This window comes from Aplidium turbinatum, chromosome 1, assembly GCF_918807975.1.
Source record: "Aplidium turbinatum chromosome 1, kaAplTurb1.1, whole genome shotgun sequence".
In the NCBI taxonomy this organism is placed as follows: Eukaryota; Metazoa; Chordata; class Ascidiacea; order Aplousobranchia; family Polyclinidae; genus Aplidium; species Aplidium turbinatum.
The window spans coordinates 59,072,536-59,097,344 of record NC_137472.1 but is presented as its reverse complement, the minus strand read 5'-3'; the positions used below and the strand labels follow the sequence as shown (position 1 = coordinate 59,097,344).

The 24,809-nt window shown below is 38.6% G+C and overlaps 1 protein-coding gene across 1 annotated transcript in view; it reads right to left on the bottom strand.

Moving 5' to 3' along the window:
- Positions 1-1,129: 1,129 nt before the first annotated feature.
- Positions 1,130-24,809, bottom strand: part of LOC145767829 (uncharacterized) — a 78,461-nt gene continuing 54,781 nt past the window's right edge. Inside the window, exons 39-64 of the mRNA XM_082579533.1 lie at positions 24,075-24,312; positions 23,498-23,625; positions 22,518-22,785; positions 20,833-21,067; positions 20,210-20,297; positions 19,320-19,545; positions 18,599-18,694; positions 17,163-17,282; positions 16,556-16,756; positions 16,089-16,231; positions 14,360-14,585; positions 13,261-13,354; positions 12,718-12,881; positions 11,924-12,131; positions 10,871-11,033; positions 10,050-10,155; positions 9,548-9,625; positions 8,951-9,042; positions 8,380-8,548; positions 7,461-7,696; positions 6,874-7,060; positions 6,355-6,603; positions 5,383-5,548; positions 4,314-4,586; positions 3,270-3,458; positions 1,130-1,564 (exon numbers count right to left, since the gene is read on the bottom strand). Coding sequence (XP_082435659.1) covers positions 1,422-1,564; positions 3,270-3,458; positions 4,314-4,586; positions 5,383-5,548; positions 6,355-6,603; positions 6,874-7,060; positions 7,461-7,696; positions 8,380-8,548; positions 8,951-9,042; positions 9,548-9,625; positions 10,050-10,155; positions 10,871-11,033; positions 11,924-12,131; positions 12,718-12,881; positions 13,261-13,354; positions 14,360-14,585; positions 16,089-16,231; positions 16,556-16,756; positions 17,163-17,282; positions 18,599-18,694; positions 19,320-19,545; positions 20,210-20,297; positions 20,833-21,067; positions 22,518-22,785; positions 23,498-23,625; positions 24,075-24,312 — 4,486 coding nt within the window. The 3' untranslated portion in view covers positions 1,130-1,421. The remainder of the gene's footprint in view (positions 1,565-3,269; positions 3,459-4,313; positions 4,587-5,382; positions 5,549-6,354; positions 6,604-6,873; positions 7,061-7,460; positions 7,697-8,379; positions 8,549-8,950; positions 9,043-9,547; positions 9,626-10,049; positions 10,156-10,870; positions 11,034-11,923; positions 12,132-12,717; positions 12,882-13,260; positions 13,355-14,359; positions 14,586-16,088; positions 16,232-16,555; positions 16,757-17,162; positions 17,283-18,598; positions 18,695-19,319; positions 19,546-20,209; positions 20,298-20,832; positions 21,068-22,517; positions 22,786-23,497; positions 23,626-24,074; positions 24,313-24,809) is intronic.

Sequence of the window (24,809 nt, the reverse complement as noted above, 5' to 3'; positions counted from 1 at the left end):
CTCCAATGCTTGACAAATCAGCACACTGTATTACGTCATCTCCCCATGTTCGTCTCCTTCTTCCCCTGCACTTCTTTCCTTCCACCATACCCTCAATAACCGATTGATGTAGCTATCCTGCTGACCCTCTCAAAATATGTCCCGCGAATTTCATCTTTTGTTTTGCTAAGTCGTCTGCCCATCTATCTTGCACTCCAATTCTTTTCCGAATTGCTTCGTTTGTAATGTGCTCTTTATATGAGATTTTTAATATTCTTCTGTAGCACCACAGTTGAAAAGCAGTAATTTTTTTGTGAATTTCTTTGCTGTAGGTCCAACTTTCACTTCCATATGACATGACTGGTTTTGATGTAACAAGATAAAAGTCTCCGTTTGAATTGTAAATCTACTGTATATCTCTTTATTTAAACCTGCATTTTGAAAGCCACCGTAGTTTACAGTAGTATATAATAAAAGACTTTCAAAACCTGCATCACTTTGCCAACACAGTAGCCCAAGCGTAATAGGCTATAGTTTATCATAAGGGGAGCGAAATCATTGTTTGTTGACACATTTCGTCCACCCGTTAGCTCAGTGTTTAATCGCCCGACTTTGTTATACAAAGAAAGCTCAAGTTCTATAGGATAAAGATTCAAACACACCAATCAACATTCAACAAATCGTGCATTTCAGAACTGAGCTTGAGGGCTACCAAGTTCTGAAAGTGAAGTTTGTTTTTTAAGCAAATTGGGATTCTACCCAGGCTCTAACGTTGAGAGCTCCTGAATTGCCATCAACTACCGGGTTTTTGAAGGACTTCTTCTTCTTGTCCGAAAGCAATTCGTTCAACACGTATGATAACAGGCTTATCCACCGACACCGCCGAACGACGTCGGGAAGTACCTACACCCTCTCCTCTAGGCCAACTGAGTTCCAAGCAGAAATGAAGTTTGATAGCATTTTTTAAAGGTTTTTAGTATGACCCGATGGGGAATTGAACCCACGTCTACCGACGCAGAGGCGAGCACTCAAACCACTAGGCCATTGTGGGAAAGGCCTTTGAAACATGTGTCTCAGACGAAACACACTGGTTTAATTGGCAAAGCTCAGTTCAATTTTTCCATTTCATCTTCAACTTCAAATGGATGGCAAACTTAATTCATTTGTTTATTTGGTTGCAGCAATTACACAACGATGTAACATATCAAGATAAATTTGCGTACAAAAATAAGCTGTCCCATTAGCCACGTAGCCTTTACGCAGCCAAGACCCATACGTCTACTTGAGCCAAGGAGTGTAGCTAATGGAGAATGCATGTTATCAAACCACAAAAATCAAGTGCATCCAATGCGTTCAAAATTGTTCGCAAACTTGAAATTTAATTTTCATTATACATAAAGATATGGTCGGTTTAGGTTTAACTGTAGATATCTGTAGTCTTTCTATAACAAGGTGTCGTCTTTTTTCGCCACAGGATTTTCACTTCCTCCGTTGACGTACGTTGAGTTCGTGTTCCCATTTCCAGCCATTGCATAAGCATTCCCACCCTTCTTGACTAATGTCTTGCCCATAAATACCTTTACAGCTGCAAAATTTTTTATCAGTGTTAGAAATACGAAGTTCCTTTCAATAAATCGCCATAACTTGATAAAAATATATGTCTAATTTTATTGCTCTCTCTTTACAGCTTAAGTTCATTATGAAGCGTCCTGAGTTTATAAGCTACTGTGTTTAAAGGAATAGAGAGTATCACAACAAAGTGATCAAATTACAGTTGTTGCAAAGCATTTGACACACAACTTGGCTTTGTCAATATACATTATTCTGAAACAAACAAATCAAATAATATAACACCCTTCCAAGATTTGAAATAGAAATTAAGTTAAATCATTCATGAAAACGAAGGTAGAGGAGGCCTATGAAAAATCACAAACAATTGTTCGGGTATTTTCCACTTCTTCGATGGTTCTTTATCACGTTTCGCACCCATTTATAATTTTAGATCATTGACAAACTCAAGGAAGATATTCCATGAAAAGTTTTGTGACGAACTTTCATCTTGGATTTATAGTTTTTTTTGCGTCTTCTTAGCTGCATGAAACGATATTATCGCGACCATTGTTTTCACAATAGAATTCGTCAGTTTGCTTTATTCGTCGCTGGTTTGTCGGTCCCGCAGTATTTCTTATAGTTTTGATATGTTTGCATAATTCATCAGTTCGCCTAATTCTTCACTTTTTTTAATCCTCTTGAGGTGGCAAATTAGGTGAATTCTATTATAATTATTACGGTATGTCAATTATATTGCGTCATTTTGAGTCGTCATTTTCCGCCGTCAGTGACGAATGCGTGTCTCAAAACATGTCATGGACATCAATCTCTGTCTTTAATTCAAATTTTTTGAAAATTCAATTCAATCAAAATCTTATAAAACTCAGCAGTTGTAGACAAAACTAAATCGAACTTTGGAAAAGACTCGAGAATATAAACCAAACCCTGAAAGAATTTTTACTTATTAGCTTAAAAATCCGTCATGTGGTTTTTATTAGAGGCTACTCTTACAAATTAACCTGTTTTTTTTTTTTAATTAAGTTGGGATTGCAAAGATCCATTTGCATATTAAACGCACTTTGATTAAAAGTTTAGCGCATTTCTAGTCTCACAGAAGTAAACGGGTCCATTGAAAGACATCGTAAATGCACTTTATTCATAAATCTTGAAAGTATACCAATCTATAATGTGTTGATTTAAGCCAGGGATTCACAACCTTTTTTATACCGTGGCCCCTTTGAAAGTTTTGAAAAATCAATAGCCCCCTATTTTTTTCAACCTTTTGAAACCGGTAGCTAGAATGATAGTATTATGTTTGAAGCAACCGGGAATTAAAGACCCGTTTATGAATATTTGAGCAAAATGTACTAGTATTTTTATTGAATTTTAATTTATTTCTTTTGTTATATAGTGTTTGAGTGGACTTAGAGATGATGAATTAAAAAATGAAATTTTTCTATAGCCCTCTTGAAAAAGGTTCATGACCTACTAGGGGGCCATGGCCCCCAAGTTGAGAACCCCTGATTTAAGCTTACTAATTGGTTTAGGAATCGTTATCCTCGGACAAAGGGAGCCACTTCCCAACCTTGATCTTGACAGTTTCAAAAAGAGGCAAAGGTTTTGAACCATTGACGCAGACCGGGTTACCAAGACTGACAGAGTGAACTTTTTACTTGTTTCTCAAACTTTGCTACATCGTTTATAGCCTACCAGCTGAACCAAAAACGACTAGAACTTACCAAATAACGTAGTACCAGCGAAGAAGAGAATGGTCAAGCCGAATAAAACATAAAGTGCGATTTCCGATTCTTCTTTGGTTAGTGAAAGGCCGAGAAACTGGGGCGGCCCAATAACAATGGGGAGGCTGATTGTCGTTGTGTGGGCGCCTGGTGTGGTTTCGGTGCCCCCACCAGAAGAGGTAGTAGTACCTGCGGAATAGTGAACAATGTCATTAAGTGAGAATAATTACCCTCGAACTGTGAAAGTCTTTTTGGAATCGCAAAAATTAATTAGAAAAACACAATAAAAATGATTTGTCAAAGCAACTGGGTGGTAAAGGCTTAATCATGGCAGTGTCGCATACTGGTAGAGGCTTCGACTTCGAAGTATTTAACTTGTATGAAATTATACAGTGAGGCTCCTAATCTACAAATGTCCTTCCAAGTGACCATTTTCACTCAACCAGTTATTACTGTAAATTAAACATTTGGACAGAAATTTAAATCGGTCTGCCAGTTGTGTTACAACAGCTGTATTTATCGCTTCTATTGCGCCATTGAATGTTAAACCACAGAAGAACTATCAAACAATCATTTCCGTTTTGTTAATTTTGAAACATAAGGAGACTTAAATTATGTTTTAGCCAGTCAAGGCAATGCAGACTTTGCTACTTGGACACAGGCGAGCGCAAATATCCGTGAAACACAATACGACTTATTTTTCAGCCTGACAACGGAAGCAACTTGGCACTGGTTGCAGCTACAATTCCTAGAAAGACATGTGACAGTTGCAAAGAATCGTAACGAAGAGCTCTCTCCGCCTTGCTACAAAGAAACCTTTATCCCCTGCCATCAGGGTTGACCAGTTGCCGCAGCGACTTTTTTATTTCTTGCTATTGGCATTTTTAATTTTTAATGTATTGTATGTAACTATATCCTTACAGACGGCGATGGTTAAGTCTTAAATTTACACTAAAAAAGAAACTATAATTACTTTTAAAAAGTCGGTTCTGCCTATAGGCAACTAAAGATAATAATCTAGAGATGGCAGTTATTAATTCCTACCTGTTGGTTTATTGGTGGTGGCTGGTTCTGGTATCCAGGGTGGAGCTTGGGTCGAATTCTTGCCACAGTATTCCAACCCTTTCGAAGGAAAGGAATTCCTCATGATATCCATGTAGCAATAGGTTGATTGCTTAGGGATTCTGGGCCTATCAGGGTCGTTGAAATCGACCCAGTGCATTCCAAAGCGTTCGGTGTATCCCTCCGCCCATTCAAAGTTATCCATGAAAGACCAAGCTGTGTAACCGATGACGTTCACATCATCGAGGGTCATTGCTAAAAGTAAACATAAAGAAATTGAAGAAAAAATTCAATTTTTGTCGTATCCCAGTGGTTGAAAATTTAGATTAAGTGGACTGAAAGGCAAGGAAGTCACCGTATGTCTCCATGCATGTCATTGTCTTACAACATACAAAGCCGCGTGCTCTTGAGCAATGTCGAACCGGCGGCCTTCGAGCGTCGTACAAATGCTCCCACCACTCGGCTAGGCAGTTGAAATTTTAATTAAAATCCACCTTGCCATGGCCACCTAGAGTTGCAGCCTAATTTGTCACATTTGCAGATTTTGATTATCGCTACCGCTAGTGTCTGACTGAAATATTCTAAAGATTTTTTTTTACTTTTTGCTGACTGATAATGATATAAAAGCTTTCTGTTGCCTTGGGAAGCAGTAAAAAATGAGAAAAAGTAAGTTGGAAAACATTCAAACTTACTGTTAAAAAGCAATTAACAGTCTGACAGAAATTTTTAAAATCAAATTTTCTTTGTTTTTCAACGTCTGATGATGTTAAAACTTATTGTGTCACCTGGCGCAGTAAAGAAGACGTTAAAATGTAAGTGTTAGAACAATTCATTCAGACAGTCATCAAAGTTGGCAAAATCTGGAAAATTCTGCAGAATGTGGCAAATCAGGCCGTAACTCTAGGTAGCCATGACCTTACTTACATTTCTCTAACCTCACGTGGTTTTAAAATTCTGCAAGAGTAAGCTTGTACTCGCAGTTTGTCTTTGCTGCAACTACAGCAGTGCAAACGTCTCATAAAACATCAGATATACTTGATGATGTCCAAACCTTTCAGCACTTCGTTGATGTAATTGTAATAGTATTGTTTCCTCCACCAATCATTAAGCTCATTGGAGTCTTCTTCCTCCGAGATTCCATTCTCAGTGATGATGATAGGAGGATCATTGTACTCTTCTTTGACAAATTTAAGAAGTCTTCGGATGCCCCACGGAATCTGAAAAAATATTTCATCAGACAAACTGACATGTGATATTTCTCCCAAAAGCAATGAGAATACAAAGACAGCTTAGAATTATGTTTATTTAAAGCCGGATGAAATCAGTTTGCGGGCCGGTTCCGGCCCGCGGGCCGTAGTTTGGTGACCCCTGATTTAAAGTAAACTTGTTCATGATATTTTTAAGCACGTAATCATTTTCTTTGTTTGTCGTATCCAAGCTTACACCTGGTGGTTGAAGATTTAGATTAAGTGGACGGGAAGGCAAGGAAGCCAATCTTCGTGTCCACCTTCAGACATGCCTTTAAGTATCCTGCCAAAAACACAGCCATAAGCTCTTGAGCGGTGCCGAACCTGTCCCCTTTCGATTGCCGTTCCAGGGCTTTCACCACTTGGCTATGCAGCCGATAGCGCGTAATCTTCAAGAGATTAAAACGTTAAAAATATATCACATTTGTTTCAACACTGTTCTCATTTGGAAAATAAATGATCCTCCAATGAAAAAACAAAGAACAAATGTAGATTGTAGATACTAATGATCAGCAAACGTTTCGAAAACTAACTTGTTTTGATCTTCAGTAATATGGAATTTATAGCACTGAAAATGAAAACATGATAGTTTTCGAAACGTTTTCTAAACATTACAGTATTGTAATAGAGGAATCTTTGTTTTTTTTATTAGATTGACCAGGCGTTCCCACCATTTTGCTCTTAAATGGTCGTTGTATGATTGTTGAACGTCAACCTTTTTGAGCAAGTTTGAAGAACAGTGTTGTGATGGAATTGGTTGAAACGTTTAAATTCACCTCTTTGAGCCAAGACGACGCCGCTTGGTTGTAGGTATAGTCTTGTTCCGTGCTAGCCTCGCGATCTTCGTAATACCCAACGTTGTTCAAGTTCTCTGGATTGTAGCTCGCATACGCTAGATCGCTAGTGTAGTGGTTCAATCCGAAGAAATCTGACGTTCCCGAAATTAAGTCAAGTTCCTCTTCGGTAAACTTCGGAAGTCGTGACGTAGATTCACCTTGAGCTTTGCTTCTCATGTCCACGTAAGTCTGCGAAGACAAAAGAGTGGTTACGTCAGGTGGTCGATCAAACAGAATCAAACTTTAAGAGAATAGAAAACCAACACCTTATCAGCTTACTCAGAAAACAAAATTCGAAGTCTTTTTGTTGAATCAATGTAAAAATTGACTGATTCAAAGTGAAAACGACGGGTTTTAATTGCTGAGTAGCTGCCAATAAGCCAAATCGACAAATAGTTATTGTACGTAGCGTTTGGTAAGAGTATTAACATGCTTCATGATAAGAGCACATGTGCTTACTTTCATCACATCGGGGTAGTCTCTTTTGTAAACGGGGTGGGCAAACCATCCGAGGAAAAATTGCATCACTCTATCTGTTGCGTCATAATCAGCTTCCCTGTAGGTATTTCGAGGCTCGTGCCAGTCGGAGTTGCACGTCATCCCAACTTGGCCTCCTTGTGTGCTGCGGTACTTGTCCGCGTACAAGCTAAAATAACGATAAATCAACGTATGTTAAACTAAGCTTGAAAACAAGACTGACTGTGTGCAGTGTGCACTTGTGTGAAACTAATTCGATATTTAACCTTGCATCAGTAGAAGACAAACCAGTTCTAAAAATAAGGTAGTTCGAAGATACAAGAAAGCTCATAAGTAGCATATTTGGTTGATTCTTTTGTACCGGACAAGACGTTTTTTTGAAAATTTTTATCACTTACATTTCTCAACGTGTTGCAATCAAGCGGGATCTGTTGTACCCAGCGCATGACTTCGATATCGAGCAGACTTTAACGTTCGTAATATGTTTACATTGTTTTCGCTTCGATGTTTAGAAAAAAAAAAAAAAAAACAAACATGATTGAAAAGGTAAAATTCTCTTGAAAACTTACTGATAAGCTTTGGCGTGAGACAAGAGCATGTTGTGAGCGGCTTTGTACTCAGACCGTCCAGGATCTTTGATGTTGGGCGAGTGTACTCCGTCTGAGTACCCAAGGACAGTGAACACCCAGGGCTCGTTGAAAGTAATCCATCTCTTGACGCGATCACCAAACTCTCGGAAGCAAACATCTGCGTAGGTCTCGAACACATCAATGATCTCTTCTCCAGGCCATCCCCCGAACTCGTACTGAAAATATCAATTTGTTGAAGCGTTGATATCCCACCATTTTTTTCATGAACTTGTCAGGGGCGAAGATATAGTACTTAGGACGGGTGAGAGGACCATTTGGGCCCGGTACTAATTAGATCCTTGGGCCCCAAATCAAGACACCTCCAGAAAAAAAAACTATGTCTAAACATTACGAGTTGATTTCTTTGTTCCCGACCCTCTAAAATCAACCTGGGTCCAAGTTCAAAAGGCACCCCAATGGACCTCCGGTCAACGCTACTGCTTGTACGAGCTACAATAGGCGATATACCAGCATGTCAATGAACTGGCAAAGGCAGCGACACCTTAATACGTTTGAAACGTGCCTGAATAAGTGTGAGTAGCATGGGAGGCCGCATGTCTGCAGTTGGCAATGCAGCAAAAGCCGGATAACGGTTTAGTTGGGTGGGCGATATTTAGCAAAAGTGGCTGCTTTTAGAACCATAGTTAATGAGTATGCTTACAGTGGCATCCGACAACATTGTCGTCAGAAATGAACAGCTAAATCACGATATTGGTGAGACGAATAAAACGAAACAGGACTCTGCCTTCAAATTATGTTTTCAAAAATCTTAAGTTGTCTTACAACAAACCAATTATGTTTAGAAATGGTTTTTTATTTGTGACATGACATTTAAATTCAAACTACGACTGTTACTAACCTGAAGAATCAAAGGCAGATCCCAATGGTAGAGAGTCACCATCGGCTCGATGTTGGCTCTTATCAGCCCATCGATCAGTGTGTTGTAATAATTGACAGCGCTTGGGTTCAAATCGCTTTCTGTTTCGTATCTTCCGCTGGGTAGCAAACGGGGCCACGAGAGACTGAACCTGAAAGGTTCAACGAGTTAGTAGGCCTATATTGCCGTTGGATTTTGCTGCATATTTTTTTCTTTGCACGTCATTGATTGATGACGTCACCGAGAATCCGACAACTCGCACAAAGTCGTGGACACAGAGTATTTTGGTTGACACGGTGGTGTTTTTGCGTTAACTTGAAGTTAAACTTTGTTAAAATGAACAAGGAATACAGGAGTCAGACGAAAACTACCCAAATCTAACCTTATAATTTCTGAAGAGCCAACTTTGGCTTTCAACGGACCGAAAAATCTTACGACAATAAATCACCTACTGTGGACACACGTGGGAGGAAAATGGCAAATAACAAACCAATGAGAACGTATAAAGTTATGTGCGAGTAAATAAAATTGGCAATGAATATTTTCGTCATACCTGTAATGTGTGACGCCCAGCCTTCTGAGAAGTTCGATGTCAACTTCTGGCTTGTTGTAACTGTCACAGGCAATATCACCAGTGTCTCCGTTCTGGTGTTTAAAAAGTGAGAACTTGTATAATGTTATGTGACATGAAGCTATGATTGTAGCCTACATGTTGAACATGTAAACAAAACGCATATGACTTTGGTAAGTCAGTAAAGAAGTTGTAAAAGAAAAATATCGAAAAATAAACCAAAAAATCTTTTTTCGATGCTCAAATGTGAGGTGAAGATGGAAAATATTAACAAGAATTCTAGGTTATATTGAAAATCAAATAATGTATGATTTTCTGTTTTTCTCCGGTTGCTGGACTGCCACGTCATTTTCCTTTTGGGACTGACCAGAATTTTGCTTGTTGGTTGACAATATTTAAAAAAAATTCTAAGTTGTTTTCAAAGTCCTTGTTCCGTATTTGTTCAGATTTTAAATTGTTATTGAGCTGTTTACAACAGAGCTTTGTGCGTTGCAATATTGCAAGCCCAAAATAAGTTCATTTTTCCTCACTCAAGGTTACGTTTGAATAACTGTAAAGTTGTGGTTACACAATTCTTACCGCAACCAATCCTGGAGTATGAGAGGTTTGATCCCATATTCCCAAGCCCTTCCCATCACTGTTCCAAGCTCCTTCAATCTGATGAGATACACGATCAAGCATTACCATCGTGAACAGCACAAAATAATAGAAATAGGAATAAAGAATTCGTGTAGACTGTAGAGCAATGAAACAAATGTAATTCACTCCAAAGGTGAAAATGAACGTGTGTTTGGCTTCAATGTAATTCTAACGCAAATGAGACAAAATTATAAAATTGGTGTATAGCGGTTTTATTCAATCATACAGCCTTTAAATTGTTGCAGTTTGTGCACTACAATCAAAAATTTATGTAATATAATGCTAACGACCAAACGATTGATCAAAACTTGGAATAATTTTTTTCTGCATCAAATCTTAACTTTGTCTAAACACCAGAAAGGGATTTCTAATCAACAAGCAGTAACATCAAACTTTTAAATCACTACCAATGATATGTTTAAGTAGTAAAGAAGCCCTGTACCTGATAAGATGATGTAGCTGCAGCCCAGATGAAGTTTTCCGGAAAGTTTCCGTTTATCCTTTCGTCTCTCTCCAGGGGTGGGAATCCGTTATTTCGAATGACTTCGCTGGAATTAAAATACCACTCAATAATTTCAGGTTGGAGATTTGGAATAAAAATGGCATATGGCTTTCTTATTTTCGGTAAGATATTCACATAGCCTACTTGAAGGTAGCATGGGAAAGAAAAATAAGTTTTTCGCTGTAGGTAAGAACTCGAGGAGATTATACGTTGAGAAGCGTAATGCATAAAAATGCAAAATATATATTGACTTCAAAATTGATTGTGTTTAATTGTGCGGGTTTTCGTTCACATAGGCGGGGCTCTTAACCAAATGAGTCATTGGGGAAAACGGCAGACTTTCGAACAAGAGTTTACCGAAACGTGTTTATACACAGGTATAAGAAGAAGGAATATAGGAAGAAGTTTATATAGGAAGAAGGAATTGGTAACGGACATCTTATTGACGTCATATCCTACACAAAATGACGTTTTGCTTTACAGTTACCATGTTTCTATATCATTAATCACACGCTATGGAATAATGGGACTGTTCTGTTCAATCATTAACAAGTAACTAAAACGTTCATCCAGCTACTACTTTGCTATAAACAGCTAACCCTGCTTGATCTGCTTTTTCAGAGGATTCTTTACTGATCTCAATTTTCGGTAAGCTACAATGTTTTCTGGTTAAAGAGACCACCCACTTAATCCGACCAAGTTAATTTGGTTTTGACATGGCCTAGTCAGGTGGATTGCTCGCATTAAGTAATATGACGTACTTGTAGAACAATGAAGAGCGTTTCGGTATTCTCGGCCTCGCGTCGTCATCAAAGTCAACTTCGAACAGACCAAACCGGGGTCCATAACCAGAATTCCATTCAAAGTTATCCATCAAAGACCAAGCAGTGTATCCACGGAGATCCACACCATCCAAACGATGCGCTGTGTGAATAAGTGGCTTGCAGTGAAGATCTGTGTTAGCCCCAATGGCGTACTACACTTAAGACTAAGTTTGTTTGTTTGTTTTATCTTTATCCTGCATTGCAGAAAGCGGACTTGAGCGCTATGCATCGGTGTACGCCTTCCGACATACAGCTGACCTACGCTGCAGCCGACGGCAATGTCTGTTTCCGGTTGTCTACTTTGCTTATGACTTTAATTTGGTACTTAAATTTGGTACTACTATTTGGTACTAAGTGATAATATTGATAGAGTATGTATTGTCAAAGCAATGTTAAAAACCTGCATCATAGAGTATGAGAGAGTATATATTATTAACTAATTGATAATAGTATGTAGCCTACTGTATTATCAAAGTAGTTTTGTACAGTTGCATTACCGATAGGAATCGAATGTCAAATTAAATTGGAAATTTGCATGTGTAATACTTTTAATTTTAAGAGCATGTAGAAATTTCCGCCTCATTCCATTCATCTTTACACTCTCACAAACTTAAAATTACAAGAGAAAACAATATCACAATAAAATATAACTGATCTATGCTAAATGCGTAAGCCTATAACTCCATCATTGTACATTTGTTGTCATTAATAAGTGTTGTTAAACCTTTAAGAACAATAAATACTTGGACTTCATTTCAGTAGGCTATAGCCTTAAAAGGAGCGGTAAGTATTTCCTTCTAGAGCAATGTACTGTTCATACATACGAAAAATTAAAGACTGTAGTCGAAAGGGGCGCCACTTCTCAAGACACAGACACATGCTCTTGAGCGGTATCGAACCGGCGCCCTTTCGAACGTCGTTCCAGGGCTCTCACCACTCGGCTATGCAGCTGACACTTGTACTTGGTGGACTATAACTTTATATCTTTACCTTTTAAAGCTTCGTTGATGTAAGATTTGTAGTAAAGCACTCTGACTTGGTCGTCTACAGTGGCGTAACTTGTTCCAACTCCATTCTCAGTGATGTAGATAGGAGGGTGGTTGTACTCCCGGTCAATCCAGTTGAGCAATCGTCGCATCCCCCAGGGAACAACTTGAAGCCAGTCGGGGTAAGCCTGGGCTGCTCCAGGAATCGCTTCCTATAAAGAAACATATTGAATTAAGCGCTTAGCGTCATCATTGCAACTGAACAGCTGTTGGCCACTGGTTATAGGCTATATTTTACAGGCGATTGTTGATGTGCGGAAAACAATTTGTTGGTTGATTGAAATAGCCCATGAATTAAAAATTGTGGCGGTTCTGATTGATACTTTGCAGAGACTACACTCTACAATATTATTTTTGGGTTGGTGGGTCTAATGTGAAAAGCTGTTACTGGCTCAAAGCCTCTACTCTACAGTCTACAAGTGTGCGAAACTACCTCGCTAAATCTCAGACGAAAGCTTTCTCTGCTCGAGGATAAAGATCCACTCAACCAATACTTAATATGGGTAGGCTATCTTCGACGCGGCAGGTGTCAACTTTGTTATGAACGTTTGGCTGGTGAGATAACATTCGAACGTTGGCTGGTTCGGTTCTAGAGTAAGACAATCTGACGTCGCTATTGAACATAAGCTCTTCGAGTTCCATGAATCAGAGGAAGACAAAACAGCCACTAACTATTTTTACTGAAGGTTTTTAAAACTGAAAAAAGATGTAGCCTATGTTGTTAATTGCCATACTAACTTCGTGGGTGTCCCTGTCAGATTCGTAGCTAGGTGGAAACAATGGTTTGGTTTGTGATGTCACTATTCGTGACGTGTATCCGTTTATTGCAAAGAAGTCGTATGTCCCAGCGATTTCCTCTTTTTCCTCATCCGTAAACTCCGGCAATCGCGATTCACTCAACCCTGGAAAATGGGAAAGCTTGGAACTATAATGATTGTTTTTCACGTATACCATTGTTATTGTTTGGTTTGATTTTTCGTCATAGACGTGTCTGCGACGTAAATTGATGTACCAGTTGCACTATGATGTGACTGCATTACATGATTTGAGAAAATTTATGCAAATTTTGCATTGAAGCCTCTTGTTGTCAATTGATCAGACAACTTCGATGTTCAACACTAACGCTTCAACAACGAGCAAGTAAAGTTTCAAGGTTCACGGTTGAAAGTATGAAAAAAGCATGGAACTTGAAATTTTGTAGGATATGCAAGATAGAAAAGTTTCATCCCACAACATGCTCTAACCAAAGAGACAAACCCCACGACGTGATGAAAAATTTACCTTGATCTTTGCTTTTACTTGCAACTAGTTCTTTAACAATCTCAGGAAAATCTCCGTTCTTGAATATAGGATGAGCGAACAATCCTATGATGAACTAAAAACATGGGAAAAAATTCCATCGGATGAGCATGTAGTTGTGTATAAGTAACTGAGTATATGGTAGGATAGCATTAAGTATATTGGATTCAGATATTTAACATTTGATGGGCACCATTAGGAAACCAGAGATGTACGTATACGCCGTAAATTCTACGCAGCAAACTTGCGGCGTAAACTTTTTGTTTACGCTAACGCTTGCGGCTACATTTTTTTGGATTGTTTGCGCTTGAGGCTACGTCGTAAAGTTTTCGCGGTTTTTTAGCGCATAGCGTCAACGCATACTTTTTAATGTATTTTTTTTCGCTACAACACGCCAATACCTTCCAGCGCTGCAGTTGAAGGAAGGTTTTCAATGGGCAGACATATTGGAACCAAAACACAGCAAAATGTCAGATGAACACTTTCAGATGCTTGTGTTTCTTCGTGGAAATTCAAAATAAAACTTGTTTGTTTCGAGTAGTTTATACCGTGTGAATGTTTGGCACCTAGCAAATAAAATTAGTTTACGCTAGTGTATGCGCTGACGCTGACGCCGCCAACTTTTTTTACAAGTTGCGTTGACGCATACGGCGTATGGTTTTTTGAATGTTTGCGTTAACGCTGACGGCGTCAATATTTTTTGTATGCGTGTACATCACTGGTAAAAAACAGACTTTTGAGTACTAGGTTCAGACTATAAATGCAACTGAATTTACGCTCACAAGTGTTAATATCGAAAACGCAAATTATTTTACTGAAGCCTACAAAAATAACTCTAAAAATCAAATGGTTAAACTGTGTCAGCTACTACCCGCATAAGCGGTATACGATTGTATGTAACTTGCTCTAGTATTGATGTAACATAGGACAAACAAAAAACAAAAATGTAAAAAAAAATCTTTAATTTTATTGATTGAAATTTTGTTACAAGGATATTAATAATTCCTAATTCTTGCATAAGTATTGATATTTTTGTCGGATAAACAATAGGGTGAGATGCATTAATTAACCGGATTTCTACCTGCAACATCCTATCTGCCGCTTTAACATCTTCCGGATTGTTCGGGTCCTTTGGTTCCGCCCATTCCGTGCTCAAAGTCATTCCTACCCTTCCGCCCTGGGAGAACTTGTAAAGCCGCTCGTATGTCCTATAGGCCTTGGCGTGAGATCTTATGATGTTGTAAGCGGATTTGTATGGGGCAGTGCCAGGCTGGTAGACCCCAGGAGCAAACACTCCGATACCGTACCTAAGAATAGCAACTTTAATTTGAAGGATCATAAGCAACATCGAGCGTCAAGAAGTTGAGTAAAAGCATGAAAATTCCAACACCATATTAACCCTTTGAAGGTTGGGGAGGCTGTCAATTCAACTTTTTTATATCAACAGTTGTATCTCTAAAACCACTGAGGCTGCGACTACGAGATTTTTTGACTTTTCCTAACTTTTATTCACCTCTATTGAGCTGAAATTTTGAGCGAATAAAGGTTATAAATTGAGAGATATAAGGCATTTCTCAGCACATCCTCTGAAATATTTCATATTCTATTGTTCAAAATTTTCCCACCAGATGGATGAAAGTAATTAATTTGGCCTATGTCTCGTTAATCAAATGATTTAAATTGAGATTATGTAAAAAAAAATTAATCACAACATTGCAATGCATGTTTTTCATTACTCTATCAAAAAATACCAAATAATTTAAACGTCATAAGTCACATCAACATTTCAACGTATATAAGCAGTTCTAAAATTCACATAGTTTTAATTTTCGGATATGCTCAGCGTGAATAGTTTTACAAAGTGAATCCCAAATTTTGAAACCGTGCCTTAAAAAATAACAGAGATATCACTCCTAAAGCATAAGAAGAATCTACAGCCCCCCCCCCCAAAAAAAACTGAGCAAGACTCCAGGAGCCCAACCACCTAAGGGTTAATAAGCTAATACTGAAAGAAACTGCTCACCAGGTATTTCATAAATAAAATTACTTGCGATCTTTTGGCAACCAAGTATACTCACCAGAAGAACGCAAGCCATTTTATTTACCATATTAAAAAGCATTGTTCTAAAAACACTCATTGTCTTGCAAACAATTGAAACATTGTCATTATTTGTCTTGAAATCATGCATTAGCATGACCCCCAAAAACGTCACATCAGCCTTGCAATGCATACAAGTAATGTTAACTACAGTATGTTAGATCAAGCACAGTTATAATATAGATACACAGATGTTACAACCTACACAATAGATTGTCTAAACAGCACAATATAAGCAATATAACAAAGCAATTAGCCTTGGTTTTCAAGTAAAACTATCAACGCCAAGTTTACAGCATTTGTTATGGACGAAGATAATTGTTGGGCAAAATCATTCACTTATGTTTAGTTCCAACTATCACAGCATTTGTCAGGGCATTTTATAAACATATTTGTGTTAGGATATATGACATATTATCAAGTACTATCTTCTTTGCCTTTGGCGTTCACCAAGCTAAGATGCTACAGTCTGTGGTTGTTTAAAAAAATTATATCCCTTTGAATCCGTTTATTTGTAAAAAAGAGAAATAATTAAATGTCGTCCTCCCTGGTTTCAATTTCGGTAAAAAAATCAGCCTGTTAAAGGAAAACGTTCTAAAGTAGGTCGATGTGGAGACGGAATGCAAAAGCGATTACGGTGCGTTGAGGTAGATTCATCTGCCTTTGGTGACGATTACAGCACTTGATTGAAACTAAGCACACTAGAACTTACCCAAGCCACGTCACGACGTATGGCTCGTTGAATGTGATCCAGAACTTCACCCGGTCTCCGTAGGTTTTGAAGCAGAAGTCCGCATAGTCGTTGAAATGTTCAACAACGGTGTCGTTCAGTAAGCCACCTACGTCTTCAAGAGCCTGCAGGTGGCCATAAAAGAAAAGTTACAACAATTCAGCAATTTGAATTATGATACCGGTCCCATATATCAAAACAAAATTCTAAAAGCAATACAGACACCGTACACAACGCCTTCAGCAACCACGTGCGTCGCGATGTAGAACTCGGCCTCACACAGGAGAGACTTCACTCTAGACAAAAGAGGGGTTGCGAGCGCACATCAAAGTTACACAAAATGTATAAAAAGTGACCTAATGCATTAGCAATTAGCATCAAACGTTAAATAGGAAACAAGGTTGCACTTAGATTTAGTCACGTTTGTCATAAATATCTCAGCCACTAACCTGAGGCAAGTCCCAGTGGTACAGAGTAACCACAGGTTCGATTCCAGCAGCGATCAAGGTATCAATGAGCCGGTTGTAATAATCCACACCGGGTTGGTTCACTCTTGACTTTGTTCCGTCAGGGAATATCCTTGTCCAGGCGATTGAGAAGCGATATTGATTAACTCCGACTGTCTTCAGCAAGTTCACATCTTCTTCAACCTAGCAATATGATTAGTAATGAGAATATTTAATGCTAAGCGCAACTAAAATAAACTATAGTTTACTAGACTATAGCTGGAACCGTTCAGTCTATCCCAGCCTATTGCGGTATTTATGATAATTCTGGAGTTTCACTTGTTGCTCCAATTGCATGAGGAATAGCCTAACATAAAACAAAGTTACTACACTTGTTTTGTATCGCGACGTAGGCTACACTGGATGTAATAGTTTAAAGATACAAACATTTTCAATATAAATAGAAACTTGAGACTATCAAACTCGGTGGACTGGGCAAAGTCAGTGGTTCAAAGTCTTTATGAAGATGTGAAACATCTGAAATTAGGATGCAGATAAATGAGTGAATAAACCTACACAAAACAGCCAATCTTCTTGGCTTAGATCTCACCTTATGGTAACTGTCACATGCCACATCACCGGTCTCGTCGTTGGCTATTTTGCCTGGTGTGTGAGAGAATCTATCCCAGATGCTTTCCCCTTTGCCGTCAGCATCCCAACCGCCTTCGATCTGGTCAAACAAGAACAAACGTGAGGACTCTTAAGTATGAAGACAGATTCTGCTCTCGAAAAATTGCTGTTGCTAGGTCTACGAAAACCTACTCGTAAATTTTACATTTTTGAAATAAGTTCTTTCTCTTCATAAACCACCTGGAAATGAAACATACAACGTTTTTATATGTTATGTTTATATGTTTAACCAGTATACACCATCGGCGAAGGCATACTAGTTGCTATACCAAAACCCAAGAAACCAAAAGGACCACCAGCTAATCTTCGACCCATTGTGCTCCTCAATAGCATCAGAAAAATCCTCTCCATCATCATTTTGCATCGGATTAGAGACAAAATTGACAGCTTCACTGGACCCTTTCAAAGCGGTTTCAAACGTGGCAGAAGCTGTGCTGACATTGTCTGGGTACAACGTATGCTCGTTTCAGTGGTAATGGCTAGAAAATGGGACTTCCACAAAATGGGAATAGATATGTCCAAAGCCTTTGACACCATCAAACGCAAAAAAATCCTTCAAATTTTAGACCAAGCTGGCTGTGATGAAGATGAACTGCGACTAACCCGCACCCTGCTAGCTGGCACAAAACTGTATGTGCGCATTAACAACGAAATGTCCGCAAACTTTGAGACTATTCTCATCTGTCCTATCTCGAACAAAAATCTCTACAAAATATGCAACAGTGAACCATTGTCTTGCAAGATCTCCACCATGAGATGGCACATGTTTGGACACATTCTGAGACTTCACCAGGACTCACCTCCCCAGAAAGCCCTTGAATTTGCAATAATTGGCAGCAAAAAGTACCAAGGCCGAACCGGACGTCACCGTACCAATTTATTACAACTGCTGAGATCTGACATCAGAAAAGCTGGCCTGGGATCCCTGCTCAATACACCACATCTCCATCGATTGCAAAACATCGCAAAGGACAAAACAGAATGGAGATCCTATCAACCTTGTTGAAAGACTGATCGAAGCCAGCGGATGCCAAACGATTTGGCTACACTGGCGGCGGAGACAGTTACAATAATAATAATAATAATGAAACATAACCAAAAATAATTCAAAGCATAACCGAGAGATGTTCAAGCATCGTGTGTTGTATTCATGAGATGCAGATTGATTGAAGGCATTTTTATCTAACCGACAAAGAATTGTCTGACCATATAAATTTTATTCACACGATGTTGTAATTCCTGCACTATTTGCAACAGGGTTTGTTTCATAAATGTCTTTCTCTGCTAAGAAAGGTTTTTGATTATTTCGTTAACTTGATGCGCTTCTCACACTAGTGCATATTGTTCATATTAAACCTGATAGGCCGAAGTGGAAACACTCCATTTGAATTCGTCTGGAAAGTTTCCGTAATGGAAGATATCCGCCTCTCTAGGAGGAAGAGAACTGAATTCCTGCAACCATAGTTTGTAAACAATATTTCAGTGAGTTAAAATCCCTACATAACAAAAATCAATAAAAAACTGACCGCGATAAACTAGTTATTGCCGCTATGAACTGGATTCGACCACTACAAACTTTGTGATCCTTATGGTGGCTTTTTTCAAATTTCTAGAACCTAAATGATAAATCGGAAATGCGTATTCCATAATTATGTTTCTCGGCAGCCGATTTGTAGCAAGAATTAACAGCGATAGACACCTGTTAGCAAATCGCAACTGCTCGCTGTACTAGTGAGTGCTCAGCCTTGTGCTGATAGCCGGGAAGAACGCCCCTTTCTTCACAACTCTATATTTATTTGCGACTATTTACAGTAAAACCACAATCCCAGGTAAATCAACTTATTTGGTGAAGAATGGCGTTATAGTGCTAGCCTTGGTGTAAATAACTGATTGGACAGCAATTTTTTCTCCAACTCACACTCACAAAGTGGCAAACACATTGTTAATTAGGACACGGGGTAAAGCACAAAGCTTTCACACAAATTTATTTTATGAATTGATATCACTGTGTAGTGTGTAGGGCGGAAGACGTACTTATGCTTTTTTTTATATAAGAAGCAAAACCTCATGCACATACCTCCCAAACGGACACACCAGCATCCGAAGGATAATTCGACCCCGGGAGCATTGTGAAATCAGATGTTGTGCTCTCCATGACCTGGGACGATGTAATTGGAAGAAGCTCTGTGAGCTGGTCCGTGGGAAAACCGTTGTTCATGATGATTTGCTTATATTCTGTGCCAAATGCTTTCAAAGTTCGGTTTCTTTCCGGGACGATAAAGTCGACATGATACATGCCATACCTGCATGAAATGTAGTTAGAAACCAAGTACTTGAGTGGATACATTGCACAATCCTTATAACCATGTTAAGCCGGGTATATATTGTGCTACCAGCCAGAGGTTGGTCTTTTCATCATTCTACATCAAAGAAGGCGGAGAGATCATTTGAGAATGACCAGTGTTTGATTGTCTAATGAAGCTTAAAATTCCTTCTACATTTCATGAACAAAAGATTACGCAGTTGTGTATAATTATGTATTTGTTTTTTTGGATTCTCTCTTCGATAGGCCAATTCAAGTCCGCTTGACATATTCAAATTCTACACGATTGGATCACATGCAAAACAGGTTGTCAGAAGTGAGAGGTGACAAAATTGCTAGCGATGATTGATTTGGAAAAAAAAAATTGAAGCTGAAAAACAAACTGTCTACAAATTTCTTGATTAATTGAGAAAATTTGATAAGCAGCCTATGTACGACTGTACATACACTATGATGTAGCCTACTTTTATAATTATACAGTATGTTGTAGTACTAAACGCTTGTCGGCTGCGTAGCTGAGAATTGACTGCACAAATGCGACGCTTCAGAGGGCGTCTGTTCGACACCGTTCCAGAGCACGTTCTACATGCTACATTATATTGCCTTAGTATTATTATTATAGTTAAAATGGAACTATTCGTCACCTGGCCAAAAACTTCATGTCCCATTCGAAGCCGTCCAAGAAGGATCTGGCAACGTATCCGATTAGGTTCGTTGCGTCCATCATATACGCTGTAACAAGAATTATGGTCTCAAGCAGGTCTGCAGTCATGGTTTAACTGCGGCTTCCGTTTATATGCAGTTTTCCTGGAGAACTATGCGTTAGGAACACCTGCCCTGAGTCTACCCACACACAATTTACTTGTTGGCTCAGAACAGGTGTTTATAGCAGGACGTTTTCTATAAACGTTTGACAAAGAATACATGGTAGCCTATGTCTAGTTCTATATATATTTTTGTGTCTGAATATGTCATCACACTACAATAAATTTAAATATAGTGCAAAAGCTCTGCCGACAATGTTAAATATTTATTTGAAAAACTGAGTTTAACAGCTGAGTCATAATTTTGATATTGTGAGACAAAGCAGTTTAATGGTTGAAGTAGGCTACTGTACATTTTCATGTAAACTTATATTCTTAAAACCGATTTTTTTTTACACCAACCCAACAGTGCGTGATTCCCTGTGGATTCACAGACATTTAAACTCCTTTTCCAGAAAAGTCAGTTTTGTCAATAAAGTAGTTATTAAAAAGCATTCATTTACATTTCATTGCTTCATTGATGTATTGTCGCTTGACTTGCAATAAATCAGTATTCCCAGTTGTTCCTGAATTTTCCGCATCCGGTAATCCACTGGCGGCAATTAAAAGTGGGATGCTGTTTCCGTATTTTTCCGTTATCCACTTTAGCACTTTCCGGAGGCCAGTTGGGTTTGCTTTGATCCTTTGGTCAGCAGTCGCAGTCCATGACACATCCTTCCGAGTGGTTTCACTATTCACCTAACAAACACAACACATAATTTTGAGATGCAGAAAAGTATCCTAGAGTTAATACATTACCCTTCCTAAGAGAAAATATCCTAATTTGTAAAACCTGGTGTGGCCCGAGCTGTGATCTTGACATTTTATCACTTTACAACTTTAGAGCAAAAATGTTGCGTGTACTCAGACATGTTGGTGGTGAAGCGGTTTAACTCAAAGTGCTATTCTAACTCAACTTAACCCAACCAACCACGGTGAGTGTGCACTGAGTCTGCAAATCAATTTCTGATATTGATTCAACGTTCGCAAAAAGTTTGCTGGAAAGACAGGGCTGAGATAAAAGAATGCCCACGTAGCAAATAAGTCGCTTTTTACATTGTAAAAAAGTGAAGTAAGAAAACGCCTGATTTTCTGTCTGAGTGTTGTGTAGGCTTAGCGTGCTACGTATGGAGATTTGTTGCCATTTTCTGTCAATCTTTGTTTTATTTAATAATAATAATAACAACAACATTTATATAGCGCCACATCCACAGTCAAACTATGCTCCTGGGCGCTGTACATGACAATGGTGATAATTAATACGGTACTTTCAGTCATAATGTTCATTGAAATAGAACGTTATCAAGCGAGCTTTGAATTCATTTAAATTTTCAGCTTCTTTTGCACAAATATAGGCAAACAATTCCAGCAACAGGCAGCAACAACTGGGAAGGTGCGATTTCCATATTGTGTCTTACATGAAGGGTTGCACAAGAGCAATTGATGTTGAGAACGCAAAGTTCTGGCAGGTTTATAATGAACAAGCAAAGTGTCCAGATAGTTCGGAGCAAAACCATGGAAAACTTTATAAATTAATCGACATATTTTGAAGCAAATACGATACAATACTGGAAGCCAATGTAGGGATTTTAGTATAGGAGTGATATGCTCTCGTTTACGTGTTAAAGTAATTAGCCGAGCTGCAGCATTCTGAACTCTTTGAAGACGCAAAATAGTACAATGTGGAATGTTATTTAACAATGAATTTGATTAATCAAGCCTGGATGTTACAAGTGCATGAGTTAAAGTCTCGTTCAATGAACGTTTGAGTTTACTGCGTATTCAGTTGACATTGACAGTGATTTAAAATATTTACAGACTACCAACAAGGAATGAAGGTGTTGCAATCTTGTTAACTTTTTTAACTTATCAACTTGTTTCGGTTTCAAACACGTTTTGACGTTGGCGTGTTGTCGCTTCTACTTTTTTTAGACCTTTGCTATGTTGACGTGTATTGTTTTCGTCGCGATGGTGAGAAATAAAAACAATTAAACTGAACAAAAAATAGCGGACGACATACAAAGCATACGTATTACGTAGACTATATTGTAAACTGCAATAAAATATAAATTGCAACTAATTCTTTAAACCGTAGAGATTTACGCTAAATCTTCTTACACAGAGTCGTCATGAGTTATAAACAACTTACAAGTTCTGTTGTGTAGTGATCAATTGCAAAGAAATCGTATTTTCCGATCAACATTTCTGATTCGGCATCAGTGAAAACAGGAATTATGTCTTTATAGCGATCACGGGTGGATTGTGGGTAATCTCCGGTGGTCACCGGGTCAGCGAACCAACCAATAGTATCGTCCAAATATTGATCACGTGCGTCGTAATCGGCTTGAATGTTCGGGTTGCTTGGTTCTGCCCAGTTCGCCAGCAAGGAAAAGCCAACTTTTCCGTTGTCTGTGGACCTGCAAAACAAAGATCCAAATTATAGAAGCGGAATAGCGGATAAAGGAGTGGTTTTAAAGGTCTTTCGGTCGGCAAAAAACATCCGAGAAAACTTTTCAAGCCAGCAGGTGACCATACTTACCGTCTGGGAAGGTGTTTACAGACGGTAAACGTAAGTTTGAATACTGAAAAGTTTGAGTGTTCTTCAGGATAATCATCGTTTTAGCACTAGTTGCAACGTTTATCTGATGAATGTGAAAGTAAAAGCGGAGACAGACAAGTTGATTTATTGCTTCATTGACTTTTCGCGCACCATGACAATGCGTATCCTCAGAGCGAATTATGTACAACTTAAATTTACGAAGAACTTTCACTTTCATCACATAAACGTTGCAACTAGTGCTAAAAGCGAAACGTAAGTTTGATAGCCTGCCAGGAAGTACCGCAGATTTTCTAAAAATGATACTAAATCTCTCTTCCGCTTGGCACTCAGCACTGTTCCCGACTCAACATTGAGAGGATAGATCCATAAATTCTAGAATCCATTGCGATAATGTAACCGACTGCGCCTCTACGCATCTGCGGCTTTGTGATGCGCTAAAAACATCGTAGCCTATACCTACTTGCGATGAATACAGAGCTATACAAAAACACACACCACTACCACGTTATTCCTCATGAAACATGAATATACATAATTATGCACAAGCAAAAATCAAACAAATACAGTACCTAAAGTTGTTGTCATACAAATCCCAAACTATCGCATGTGCCTTCAGCATATTGTGAGCCACCATGAATGCTTTGGACTGGTCATGAAGTCCTGGAGGCCATATGCCATTCACATATCCATTGTTTGCCTAAGGTAAAAAAATTAATTTCAAATCGGTGAAGGGTTTCCCTAGTGTGTTTGACACATCAAAAATACTGAATAAGGCAACGCAGATGGGCAAGTATTGGTGATATCTAAAAGGTCTGAGACAAGTTTCTTTCCACCTTCTACTGCATTAGGCCTAGTATATAGCCACTAAGGGGAATTTCAAAACTTTATTTCAAAAATGTTTTTATCGACTGAAAAACGAATGCGTCTCTTTGCGGAAGAATATAAGTTATGGTTTATTTTAATAATAATGTTATGAATTTATGTATCGTCGCTCTGCAACAGCAAAGGTCATTTAGCAACAGGGCTCATTTTTAATTTTATATCAGGTTTACGATGTCAAGATTTTTATTACTAATTACCGACTAATTCATGGAAGATATATTTCACAAAGAAATCATCACAAGATAGCAAATGATCGATACAAACCTCTTCTAAGGGTGCAGCAATGGTAATCCAGTGGCCAACATATTGCCCGAAATTGCCGAAGCAATCATTGGCATACGAAACAAACTGTGCTATGGTGTCCTCATTGGTCCACCCTCCTGTCCTCTGTAAATTGGCAGGTATGTCATGGTGGTACAGGTCTGCAATGATCGATATACCAGCCGACTGCAGACTGGCAAAGAAATCGGTGTAATATTGAACGGTGGATTCGTTCAAAAGTCTGCAACATAAAAGATGAAGTTGAACAAACAAATGCATTTTAACGTGAACAAAAATACTTATTGTATACCCAATACCCATAGGACTATCGCATCGTGCGAGACGATAAATTTGTCAATCCCGCAATTGTGCGCTTATAATAAAATATACAGACTTCTATGTGGAATAACTTAATAGCAGCTTAAAACCTTCACTGTTCAAGCCTTACTGCCATCACTAGACCTACAACAGTATTTCTATGAAAACAAACTCGTTTAAAATGGCACCTAGTGAATGAAATACTTTCCCCACAACAACATTTCAACAACAATCCGAAACTCCACTCTGTCAATCTCGGTAACCGGCCCTGCCTCAAAAGCCTCTACAAGTATAAGAAACTAACAGGAATAACTTATTAAGGCTTTTTCAGTCTGAAGAAAAAGATTCAAAAACCAACCAAACCAAACAACAACGTAATATCATCAGGCCTACTATACGGTACTTTTAGGAAGACGAAAG